Genomic DNA, 12,500 nt, shown 5'->3' on the forward strand with positions numbered 1-12,500 from the left:
CAAGAGAGAGAGACAGAGAGAAAGGAAAAGAGGGGGGAGAGCGAGAGAATGAAGAGAAAGAGAGAGAGAGAGAGAGAACAAGAGGGGGGGTAGAGCGAGAGAAAGACAAAGAAAGAGAGAGAGAGACCTTTCACCCGTAATAAAAATTTGACCTCGATGTTATTAAATTAAAATTTTATTTGAAACGAATGCAATACAGAGAGAGAGAGAGAGAGAGAGAGAGAGAGAGAGAGAGAGAGAGAGAGAGAGAGAGAGAGAGAATATTTTGCAATCGGAGTACCTTGAAAAAACAAAAACGATTTCATTTGTTTTATCATTAGGGGGAGGGGGGATCGTGGTTTCGATTCGATCAACAAAAAAAAATTTCCATTTTTTTTTTTTTTTCGAAATACGAGAATTGCACACATTTAATTAAAATAATAATAATAATAATATTAAATTTTTCAACGATGATTTATTTACATTGAAAAAAAATTTCAAATTTTATTTTAAATAATTAACGCGTTTATTGTTTGTTTTTTCAATACTCGGCCGCCATTTTGTTTTTTTTTAATCGCGCGAATCGATTTAAATTAATTTTAAAAAAAATTTCCCTGCCCATTGTTGAGTTAAAAACGTAAACCCGTGAAAAAATAAATAAATAAAATTTTGACGAGTTTGCGACAATTTACTCTCTCCTCCCCCTGTCACCACGGGGGAAAAGGATTTTTGTCGACGAAATGTTTTGTTTACAACGAACGATTCTACTTAAATTCTTCTCATTTAAAAATGATGATGTTCGTTTCCTACAAAATTTTTTTTTTTTTTTTTGTTCCAGGGATTTATTCGTTATCAGAGGACATTTTTTTGGAAAAAAAAGAAGTCATGGAGGATTTACATAACAAAGAGGTAAAAAAAAAAATATTTAAAAAGTTTTTTATTAAAACAATTTTCGTTAATAATAAAAATTTTAACGAATTTTTTTTTTATTTTTTATTGCCGTAGAGAGACATCTATCGGCGCGTGCGACAACTAATCGAACCGAATAATTATTCGGATGCTGGAAAAGAACATGTGATAAATATTCATGAATGATGATAATCAGGTATCTTATTAGATCCACGTAAACAAACCTGATTGAAAATGATCGACCTGAAAGAACGAAAACACACACACGCGATAAAAAACCTTGAGGTAGGATTTTAAAATGTTGTTTTCTCTCTCTCTCTCTCTCTCTCTCTCGCATTATCATTATTTTATAATTTTGCAACATTTCGACTCGCAATAATAATAATAATAATAATAATTTTGTTACGCAATCGTTGCCGATAAGAAAAAAATGGCGTACGCTCAATTTTGCTGACCCCTTTTACCGAAAAAAATTATTTTTTCTTTCCCCTGTTTGTTGTATCATGATAATGATAATGATAATGATAACGATAATAAATTTTCTAGAAGACGACGGAAAGATTTAAATAATAATAATAATAATAATAATAATAATAATAGTAATAGTAATAAATATAATTGTCGAAAAGGTCGAAAAACTTGTTTTTATTACGTATATGATGACGTAAAACAAACAGCAGGTAGGAACGTTGTTGTTTGTTGTTGTTGTTGTTGTCCTTGTTGTTGTTTTTTTTTAAAAATACGATTATCATTATCATAATGAGTCGTATTAATTAAAAATACAAGTTTGTACGTATTTACGTAAGTACGTATACATATATATATATAAGAGGAAAACGATTTTATCAAAGTTTATTATTAATTAAACAATAACGATAATAATAATAAATTGTTTTACGAGACGATAAAAAAAAAAAAAACTTGAGACAAGTACGTGATAATTTTCGATATATATAATAATAATAATATTAAAATAATTCTTTTTCTTTTCGCGTGATTAATGATAACATGTTTCGTGATTAGAAATTGTTCGTCGTTTATTTTTTTACATCATTCGACTGAGATATTAAAAGGTAAGTGGCTGTGAAATTTTAAATATTGGGTTGGTAACAATGTGATTACGGATTTTTTTTTTTGAAAAGGAAACAAGGATTTGTGTCGATAACCTTCCGCCATTTTTTTTTTTTTTTTTTTTGGGTAGTATCATTATCCCATGTTTCGTAAAAGTCATTGTAAAAAAATTGTGCTTGGTTAAGACTATAAGAGGAGGGTGAATAGGCAAAACAACCCAGGGTAGCTCTCGTAGGTTTTGTCTGAAGGGGCTAAAGATGTATGGGGGGTCTGGTATTAATTTATGATTTGATTTCGTACCTGCAGGTTCAAGAGGCTTTGTAACCCCACCAAACTGATACCTTTTTTTGGTAAATGTTAGCTTTAGAGGTTGTTGGTGCTTGTTCGCCTTGTTCAGACCAGGATCTTTTCCTCAAAATGTCGTCGTAGACAACCCACTTTTCATTTCCGGTCAATATCCGCTTCAAAAATGGGTCATTCGCATTGCGTTTAAGAAGCATATCGTCTCATACCAAGTCGTCTTACACTCCCCAAGGTTATGCGATATCCGTGCGTCAAGGTTCTTTTGGTACCCAAGACGACGCACGTATGTGACACATCTAGCTTCTTTGAAATGTCCCCTGTCGAACTATGCCGATCATTAACAATTAGGGCTTTTATTCGGTCATCATCAACCTCCACTGGACCCCCAGAACGCTCCTTATCTTTCAAAGAAAAATCTTCAGAATGGAATTTCCCGAACCAGACGCTCTTTTAAGGCTTCGTCCCCCCACACGACCCACAACTTTTTATTGGCTTGTGAAGCATTACCACCTTTTCAAAAATAAAAAAGCCCACATATTGAAGGAAATGTTCGCTTTGACCCCCTTAACATATTTAAGTGTCTTTTCCTCGCGTGCTATTTAAGAGTTCAATGAACTCATCGAATGTTACAGAAGGAGCCAAATAATGTCTGTGGAAAAAAAAAAGATGGAAAATCCGTACTTACTGGCCAACCCGATATATTTTAATTCCGTTTTTTTTTCTTCTAGCATTTGTTGTTGTTTGTCCAGTAATATCGAAACGATGGATTATTACTACGTCACGCTACTAATAATAATAATATCCGCTTTGACTTGGTTCATATACGCATTAGCAAATAGAAATTGTAATTATTGGAAAAATCGTAACGTTCCCTACGTGTCACCCGTACCATTTTTTGGAAATTTAAAATCCCTTTTATTCCTCGAGAAAAACGTCGGGGAATTTTTAGGGGATTTATACAATAGTGAAAAATTACCGGATCACGGATTTTACGGGATTTATTTAACGAACAACGATCCGGCATTGATAATAAGGGATCCGGAATTGATAAGAAATATATGCATTAAAGATTTTCAACATTTTTCAAATAGAAACGCGACGAGCGATGAAAAAAATGATCCACTCGGATACAATAACCTTTTCACATTAACTGGTACGTGTAAGATAAAAATTTAATGATAATGATAAGTATTTACCTTGATCTCTTTTGGGGGGGGGGAAATTTCAAATTTCAGGTTCGAAATGGAAATTCATAAGGACTAAATTAACACCGACATTTACGTCGGGAAAAATGAAACAAATGTTTACTTTGGTCAAAGAAACATCGGACGAATTAATACGATACCTGAATGAAAATTCAAAAGAGAAAAATTACACGATTATGGAAACGAAAAGAATTTTAGCCAAATTTACAGTCGACGTCATATCAACCTGCGCGTTCGGTATAAAATCAAATTGTTTAAGGGATGAAAAATCAACGTTCGGTTTTTTTTCCGATATGATATTCGAAACGACGGTGAAAAGAGCCTACGAATGGCGAGCATTTTTTTTCGTACACTGGATGATCAAAGGACTCGGTGGGGTTTTCTTGAGAAAGGAAAGCACGGAATATTTCCGTAAAGTTTTCGACGAAACCATGAAAGAACGTGAGAGTCAAAAAATATTCAGAAATGATTTCGTTGATAATTTGATCAAATTGAAAAACGAACAAGAGGAAAAATTAAAAAAAGAAGAAAATGGAAAGAAAACTTTTGATAAAGATGAAATATTCGGTGAGGAAATGATGATGATGAGAAAATTTTTCTAGCAGAACCTTTTTATTAATAATTTTTAACGGTTGTAGAATTAAAAGGTGATTTACTGTTGGCACAATCTGTTGCCTTTTTCACCGCCGGCTTTGAAACAACATCAACGACTATGACGTATTCTTTATACGAATTAGCACTCAATCCGGAAGTGCAAGAAAAATTAAGGGAGGAAATATTACGCTCTATGGAAAAACACGATGGTTGTTTAACATACGACGGAATTATGGAAATGAATTATTTATCTATGGTCGTTTCCGGTAAAATGATCATAATCGTTAATTCGAACGAGTGTTTCGATTGGAGTTTTTTTTTACTCTATGATTTTAATTTTTTTTTTTTTTACAGAAACTTTAAGAAAATATCCACCGCTACCATTTTTAGATAGGATTTGTACGATGGATTATAAAATTCCAGGAACGGATGTCGTCGTGAAAAAGGGAACACCGATTTACATTCCCCTATTCAATGGGTTACACTACGATAGTAAATATTATCCGGAACCGGAAAAATACATACCGGAAAGGTTCACGGAAGAAAATAAGAAAACTCGTCATCCATATTCGTATTTACCGTTTGGCGAAGGACCGAGAACTTGCATCGGTTTAATCCTTTTTTTCTCTTTTTTTTTTTTTGCTTTTATTCTTTAATTTTTGGATAAGAAATTTATTTATTTGTTTTGTTTGTTTCAGGTGCTCGTTTCGGTTCAATGGTATCGAAAATCGGTTTGTGCGCCATTTTGTCAAATTTTAAAGTTGAAACGTGTTCGAAAACGGCCGTGCCATTGGAACAAAATCACAGATCCCTTTTGTTTTGCACGAAAGACGGATGTTTTTTAAAATATACAAAATTATAATTTAATCGATACATCGATCGATTAATCGATCACTCGAATCTAAATTATTTATCATCGATACAATTTCGAAATGTAAGATTTTTAGCGTAATCGATTCGAAATCTTATCACGTCGGGTGTGTTTTTATTATTTTTTTTGTTATTTATCATCATTATCATTTTTGAATGAATTTAATTTGTCCTAATAATAATAATAATAATAATAATGATAATAATAATGATAATAATAATGATAATAATAATGATAATAATAATGATAATAATTTAATAATTAAAGATTCGGAAAGAAAAAAAAAGAATTATTTAGATGAAGTTAAACCTTTTCCTAATTATAATTAGTAAATATATGAAATAAAGAAGTTTCAATTTGGCAACACTGTTTTAATTATTTCGTATTATTTGCAAAAACAAAACAAAACAAAAGTCCGCCATTTTGTTTTTCCCCGTCCGTGTATATAGAAAATTTTAAAACCACGTGACTTTTTTTTATCGTCGTCGTCGTTGTTGTTGTTGTTGATGGTGGTGATGTTGATGGTGGACTTAATGTCGTCAAGCGTTATTCAATTTTTTTTCTTTTTCTTTTCGTTTTTGTTTTAATTTTTTAAATTTAAATTTTTTTGTTTTGTTTTTTATGAGTGAATTAAACGATTGGAAAATGACGACAAGTGAAAAGTAAGTTTTTAATTTATTATTAAAAAGAATTTATTTTAAAAAAAAATAAATAATTACTACTGCGGTAATAATTTCATGATTATTTTTAAAAAATTTTTTTTCTTTCTTTTATGCGGTTAATTTAAACGAGGAAAACGTTATTTTAATAACGTATTTTTTTTTTTTAATTAAAAATGTAACGGTTTTAGCGTGACGGTTGACACCGAAACGATTGAAAAATTAACCGAAGGTTTCGTTAATATATACGAGCCGACTTTAAAATCTATGAAAAAACAATTATTGGAAATAATTAAAAAACAAGAATTCGTAACGCAAGAAATGCACGATTTATCATTGAATTTACACGAGAATTTATACGATCACGAACTTCAAGACATGTTTGATAAAATTAAAATATATAAAGATAAATTATTTGTCGTGAGGAAAAACATGATTTACGTTCAAGAGCAGAGTACAAAACTCAAAGTAAATTTAATTTTATGTTTTCTTATGCTAAACACATGCCAAACGGTATCAAATTAATTTAATTTGTCAATTATAGAAAAGAGCATTAAAACTTGAACAGCAAAAACAAAAAGAAATGATGGATAAGGCTGAAAGGCAAGAGTACGAAGAACTTTTGGTTAGAAAATCATCGAAATGAATATTTTATTGTTACTGTTATCGATTTTTATGAATTTGTTTTGTTAATATTTGCGAATATATTTATATTTATATATATTTTCTTTCTCATTTGTTAATAAACCTTTTTATTAATTATTAAGTGCAAAAAGGATTACAATTTCTAATCAATTACGATTGTGATCGAAAAGGTTGAAATAACGATAAGGAATAAAAATAAAATAGAAAAATTTTGTCATTTTATCAATTTGCATTAATAAATTTTATTAGCAAATTAAATCCCAAAATTTAGAACATCTGATTATTATAAAATGATGTCATCAAAAAAGAAAATATTTTTTTTTTGGAAAAAAAACGATAGAAAGAATCTACTTCAACTTCTTTTTCGGTCTGATGTTGTTGGTGTGACCACATTTTTTCTTACGACAGTTAGTAGCTCTAGGATGAAGTCTTGCATAACATTTTCTGCAAATCATTTTCTCACAGTTGTATTTTTGAGCTAATATTCTCAAAGTGGGTTCGACGATTCCACCTCTTAAACGTAGAACGAGATGAAGAGTCGATTCCTTTTGAATGTTGTAATCGGACAATGTTCTTCCATCTTCTAACTGTTTACCAGCAAATATGAGACGTTGTTGATCGGGCGGGATTCCTTCCTTATCTTGAATTTTGGCTTTAACATTTTCTATTGTATCAGAGGCTTCGACCTCGAGTGTAATGGTTTTACCCGTGAGGGTCTTGACAAATATTTGCATTTTTGACCCTGTAAAAAATTTTGAATATTCAATCCATAACAAGTTGAAATAAAAAAAATAAATGACTATTTTAAACAATGTTTTAAAAAATAAAATAAATGATGATAATAATTGAAATAAGGCTCGCGAACAATTTCCTCACGCCAAGTAGTGGCTCCTAATTGAATTTTTATTCCCAATTTAACGTTTTTTATTCTTTAAATGTTTAAAAAAAAAACATTTTCGACAACGGATTTATTACAAATACTTACAAAACTATTTAATTTACAAACGAATAATATTATTTACAACAGATTGTTGAAATTAACAAAGTGCAACGTGATTCTTCGCATTAATTTTTTACAAAGAATTTAAAATGGATGACGAAAAGTGTTGCCAACATGAATCAATCACGTTTCGTAATCGCATATTTAAATTTTTTTTTTTTTTTTCGAGTAGAAAATTTATTTAACTTTTGTAAAAAATTGTTTTTTACTTTTTTTTTTGTAAAAGAAATGAATTACTAAATCAACTTTTTAAATTTATATAATGTCGAAATGTGAAATGATTTTTTTTTATACAATTTCCCGTGTTAATATGTAACGTTGATTTATCAAAGTAAATTGAGTCTGTTAAACTTTTTAGTGTTTAGATTATGATTTTTAACAAATTTATTAATTTTTTTACAATTAATTATTTTTTTAATTATTCGAGTGATAGGAGGAAATATTATAAAAATGATAAATTTTATAATTCATGATTAAAAGTTATCGAATAATAATAATAATAATTAAATTGAATGTGTATGCGAATGTTGTATCGAATGCATGAAATAATTATCAGGTAAGTATTGATAATGATTTAAATCCTTATAAAATTATTATTATTATCATCATCTTTTTACAAATTAAAATATACATTACAGGGTTGTTTAACAAATTTCAAATCAAAGCAAAAATGGGTTGTTTTAAACCATTGAGAAGAATTTCAAATTATTATTTTTCAATTGAAATGATTGCGCCTGTAATACTTCAACCTATGTTGATTGGATTAATAACAAATTTAATGCCGAATGATGTTAAATACATAGCATTGTATTTAAGTATTGTTTTAGCTATAATAATAAAAATATCTGCGGATAATTTGAGTCCTTATTTTCTCCATTATTGGACAGTTACATCGATAACATATATCATAATCGTATTCGAGTTTACGATAGTTCCGCTGGCAGAAATATTGCCTGAAGAAAATTTTTTTTTAGTTTTATTCACTGTATTATCTCTCTTTTTTTTAAATCTTACTGTCATTAACAAGAGTAAATCAGTCAAGGGTGATGATGTTGAAAAATTAAATGTTTATTCGAATGGAAACGGTGTGGGAAGCATGTGTCAGACGTGTAAAATAAAATTAGAATTTAAAAATTATCATTGCGGCATTTGTAAAGAATGCATATTTAATTATAATCATCATTGTTATTGGTTAAATTGTTGCATTGGAGAATCAAATTATCATTATTATTTTGCCGGTATTTTTTTTGGAGTTTTTGCAATGAGTTATGCGTCTTTGTTAATTTTAACAACGATTTGCAGTCCCGATTATTATTTTGGAATATTATTACCTGAAAATTGTACAGATGTTTGTGGTGCTATTGAGTAAGCATTAATTGTTATTGTTATCATCATTACTAATTTTTCTCTTATTATGAAAACTTGATAATTTTTTATTTATTTTTCAGACCATGTGCCTGTGTTGTGAGCGGTGTCTACTGCTTATTAATAGCAGTTATACTTTTTATTAAAATCATTTATCATTTTTATTTGATTAGTAGAGGGAAAATGTGGGGGGGATTCGATGAAAAATCGAAAAATATTACTTATAATAATAATAATGGATTTATTTATAATTGGAGTCAATTTTTAAAAAAATTCAAACAGATAAAATTTGAAATTTGAATTTAATAAATTCAGTCCCCTTTTTTGTTTTTTTTTTTAAAAAAAACTTTAACACAAAAATTTATAAAAGTTTAATCGAATCATTTAAAAGTTTATTTATTTATTATTTATTTATTTTGATAAAAATTTAAAGTTAAGGCAGCTCATTTTTATTCATTAATTTTTTATTTATTATTTATTTGAATAGTTTTTTTCTTTTTTTTGAAAAACTTTAATGAATTGTTAAATATATTTAATAATAAAAAAAATTATTTTTCTATGTTTGTATATTTATTTCAAGTTTTTTTTTTTTTTTGTTCTTTAATAAATTTGACACTATGTAAAATATTACGTAAGTTATTATTAAAAATTGTGTGTAAGTTGTAAAAAAAAAAACATTTTAATTGTGATTATTTTAAAAAAAAAATTTTACCGGTATTTTAGATATATATATATATAAAAAAAAGTTTCCGCCATTTTGAAATTTTGAAAAAAAACCACTGACATTTCTCCCGCGAACTCGTTTGTAAAAAAAATTTACATTTCATATGTTGCGTCTCTGTTATTAGTAAGTAGTAGTACAAGTTGTTTGTTTTTACGTAGTGGAGACTGACTCGAATGGAAAAGAAAGATTACCAAAGAAAATGAATTGATATGTTTTGTCAAATATTATTAAAATGGGATGCATATCAAGCAAAAAAGATATCGAAGATATTTATCCGAATATATTTCAGGTAAATTATCATCTTTGTATTTTATTATCATTATTATTAATGCGTTCGAAACTTACTGCTTACCTTCAACAAAAAGAACAAAAATTACAATTGAAATTTTTTTAATAATATTGAGACAATTAGTTAATTTCAATTAAAAAATGTATTAAAAAAAAAAAAAAACGGTTTTGTATTTATATTTTGTAATTTACATGATTGTTGTAAACCAACCGTAGATTATTAACATAAAATTATAAATTTTTAAAACTCTCTTCCATTCTTGTAATTTTTCACTTTAAAAATAAATTTCAATTGTAATTTTTTTAAAACTATTTATAATAAGTATCATTCAGTAAAACGTTTACAACGTTTAATTCATGTCATAAATTTTTTAGTGACATTGTGTGTGTTTGTGTCATGTAATTTTAACTGCCATTTTAATAATAATCAAACAAACAATGATTAAATTCATTTTTCTTTTTTTTTTTTTTTTTTATTCCAGCATCGAGTGAAATATAATGTATATATATTTTGTGTAAATTGATATAAAATTAGAAGGCAAAACATGGAAAAGAATTGAAATTGAGTTTATTTGTATTGTTTTATTTAATAAAAACCTGTTTGATACTTACACATAATCGAGAAAGAAATGTCGAAATGATGTCATTTTGTAAATCGTTATTTTATTCATTTATTTATGTATTTTTTTATTTTGTTAAATTAAATTATTTATTAATGATTTTTAGGTGATGAATGTGGATGAACATGGTAATCATGTAAATCCAGGACAACTTGAAATAACTGATTTCGATTTGATTCTTTACCAAAGAGGTAAATCACCCATTAAATGGCCTTTGAGAACTCTCAGAAGATACGGTTTCGATGCTGAACATTTTAGTTTCGAATCTGGGAGAAGGTGTCAAACAGGACCTGGGATTTATGCTTTTCGATGTCGCAGAGCTGAACAATTATTTAATCTTTTACAAAGTAGAATTCAAACAAGGTTGAATGGTGAAAATGAAATAAATGATAATTCTGGGAATTTTGGTAATTCCATCATCAATAGGGATTCAATGTATTTGGAACCGGCACCGTTGAGGAGAGGGAATCCCGGTAGTAGGTTTTCATCTCAAAATGGCATGACGCGTTTGAGTTCGGTCGGTAGCGCGAGTGGAAGTTTGGGACCATTGTCACCCCAAAGTGTCAATTCCGTACCTTTGCCATTGGATACGGTGCCACTCATTCCTCCGCTTCCGACGAATCGTACGACAAATCAAAATTTGTACGCGAACGAAGACATAATCGCATCCGTGACGCAAGATATGGAAGAAACGAATAATAATAAAACGTTGAACGAACCCTCTTATTCACCGTTGGAACCCTCTTATTTGAATTCAACGGTTTTGGATTTGTTGGCAAAAGACGATTTGAACAATATAACGAACGGTGAAAACGATGAAAAAGACGTGGTAGGAGATGAACCATCTAGTCCGCTCATAGATAATAATCATTTGTACATGAATATAATACCGGGAACGGATAAGGTAGCACCGAGGTTTCCAACCGTACAAAAACCGTTACACAACACGATCAAATTCGTTTCGAAAAAATGGGAAAAAACTACGGGGGAGAATGACGATGATAATGATGATGATGATGATGAGGGTGATGATGACGTCATCACAGCTACCTACGCTAATTTCGACGTTCAATCGTGTCTGATGGCGGCGGGGATGGCGACGATGACGACGACGACGACGCCGTCGTCGAATCCATCGCAAACGGAAACGAAAAGGCTGAATTACATAGTTTTAGATTTGGAACCGAGTACCGGGGATCCGCCGAAATCACCGACGTCTATGGCACCCCCGGATCCGACGAGAAAACTTTCCGGTGGTTATGCCGCCATTGATTTTAAAAAAACCGTCGCGCTTTCTCATTCGGTCAATCCGAATTTCGACACGGACAGTGAAAGTTTAAGAAAAACGAGACACAGTTCGAACGCGAATTCAAATTTGTTCGCGAACGAAAGGCACAATTCGACAACGGCCAACGAGTAGTAGTTAAAAACCGTTTTTTTTTTTTGTAAACGACATTGCCAAATTTTTATTTTTATTTTTTTTTTATTCATCGTTTGTATGTTTGTCGAAAAAAAAAAAAAAAAAAAAAAAAACAACCGAAAAACATGTTGCCTTAAATCAAGCGCACGCAAATTTTAATAAATTATTTGGAAAAACCGTTACGAAATTCGCACGCGCTCGCAAACGCGCACACACGACTTTCACGTAAATACGTAAAATTTTGTTTTCGTTAACAACAAGTCGAAAAGTTTGTCGATGGTCGTCACGTTGCTTCCTACATTTATTTTAAAAAATACGTAAATACGTAACGTTAGTAAATTATCTTGCACGCGTAATAATTATTTGTTAGAAGACGGTCACGTTGTTGTTGCTGCTCCTGTTGCTGTTGTCGTTTGTTTTAAATATCGTTTTAAAAAGAAAAGTTTGTTCCGTCCAAAAAAAAAAAAAAAAAAAATTGAAATTTCATTACGTGACGTCACCACCGTCGTCGTCGTCGTTTGTCAATTATTGACGTTCAACATTATATAACGGTAAGTTTTTTTTTTTTTTTTTAAATATTTAAAAAAACCGTTAAAAAATTCATTATTATTATTATTATTAATAAATTTTTCAATTTTTCAGTGCGAATTCGTTGGTTTTCATCAAAGGAAACAAGCGACGGTTACGAAAAAAGGATTTATTTAAATGGGAAAAGGAAAATGGAAAAACGACGACGATGATGATGATGATGATAATGACGATCATGGTGATCATGGCGACGACAAAGATGGCGACGATGACGAAAAATTTTTTTTTTTCGTTTTTGAATGACGAAGGCCAATCCTTC

General features: G+C 29.8%; 5 protein-coding genes across 5 annotated transcripts; 4 read left to right on the forward strand and 1 right to left on the reverse strand.

Moving 5' to 3' along the window:
• Positions 1-3,024: 3,024 nt before the first annotated feature.
• Phum_PHUM602250 (cytochrome P-450, putative) lies at positions 3,025-4,923 on the forward strand (the record flags this gene model as incomplete). Its single annotated transcript, XM_002432788.1, has 5 exons — positions 3,025-3,415; positions 3,498-4,034; positions 4,106-4,327; positions 4,416-4,670; positions 4,760-4,923. The coding sequence occupies 5 exons, from the start codon at positions 3,025-3,027 to the stop codon at positions 4,921-4,923; spliced, it is 1,569 nt and encodes a 522-aa protein (XP_002432833.1).
• Positions 4,924-5,553: 630 nt separating this feature from the next.
• Positions 5,554-6,237, forward strand: Phum_PHUM602260 (Pallidin, putative; the record flags this gene model as incomplete). Its single annotated transcript, XM_002432789.1, has 3 exons — positions 5,554-5,594; positions 5,783-6,059; positions 6,136-6,237. The coding sequence occupies 3 exons, from the start codon at positions 5,554-5,556 to the stop codon at positions 6,235-6,237; spliced, it is 420 nt and encodes a 139-aa protein (XP_002432834.1).
• A 220-nt stretch (positions 6,238-6,457) lies between these two features.
• Phum_PHUM602270 (ubiquitin, putative) lies at positions 6,458-7,294 on the reverse strand. Its single transcript, XM_002432790.1, has 2 exons — positions 7,222-7,294; positions 6,458-6,978 (listed from the first exon to the last, which is right to left on the reverse strand). Exon 2 carries the CDS (start codon positions 6,968-6,970, stop codon positions 6,584-6,586), a length of 387 nt encoding a protein of 128 aa, XP_002432835.1. The 5' UTR covers positions 6,971-6,978; positions 7,222-7,294; the 3' UTR covers positions 6,458-6,583.
• Positions 7,295-7,325: 31 nt separating this feature from the next.
• Positions 7,326-8,804, forward strand: Phum_PHUM602280 (Palmitoyltransferase SWF1, putative; the record flags this gene model as incomplete). Its single annotated transcript, XM_002432791.1, has 5 exons — positions 7,326-7,368; positions 7,875-8,221; positions 8,264-8,601; positions 8,685-8,730; positions 8,778-8,804. The coding sequence occupies 5 exons, from the start codon at positions 7,326-7,328 to the stop codon at positions 8,802-8,804; spliced, it is 801 nt and encodes a 266-aa protein (XP_002432836.1).
• Positions 8,805-10,342: 1,538 nt separating this feature from the next.
• Phum_PHUM602290 (uncharacterized protein) lies at positions 10,343-11,653 on the forward strand (the record flags this gene model as incomplete). Its single annotated transcript, XM_002432792.1, has 2 exons — positions 10,343-11,148; positions 11,389-11,653. 2 exons carry the CDS (start codon positions 10,343-10,345, stop codon positions 11,651-11,653), a joined length of 1,071 nt encoding a protein of 356 aa, XP_002432837.1.
• Positions 11,654-12,500: the final 847 nt, after the last annotated feature.

This window comes from Pediculus humanus, genomic scaffold (assembly GCF_000006295.1).
Source record: "Pediculus humanus corporis 1103172108318 genomic scaffold, whole genome shotgun sequence".
Classification (NCBI taxonomy): Eukaryota; Metazoa; Arthropoda; class Insecta; order Psocodea; family Pediculidae; genus Pediculus; species Pediculus humanus.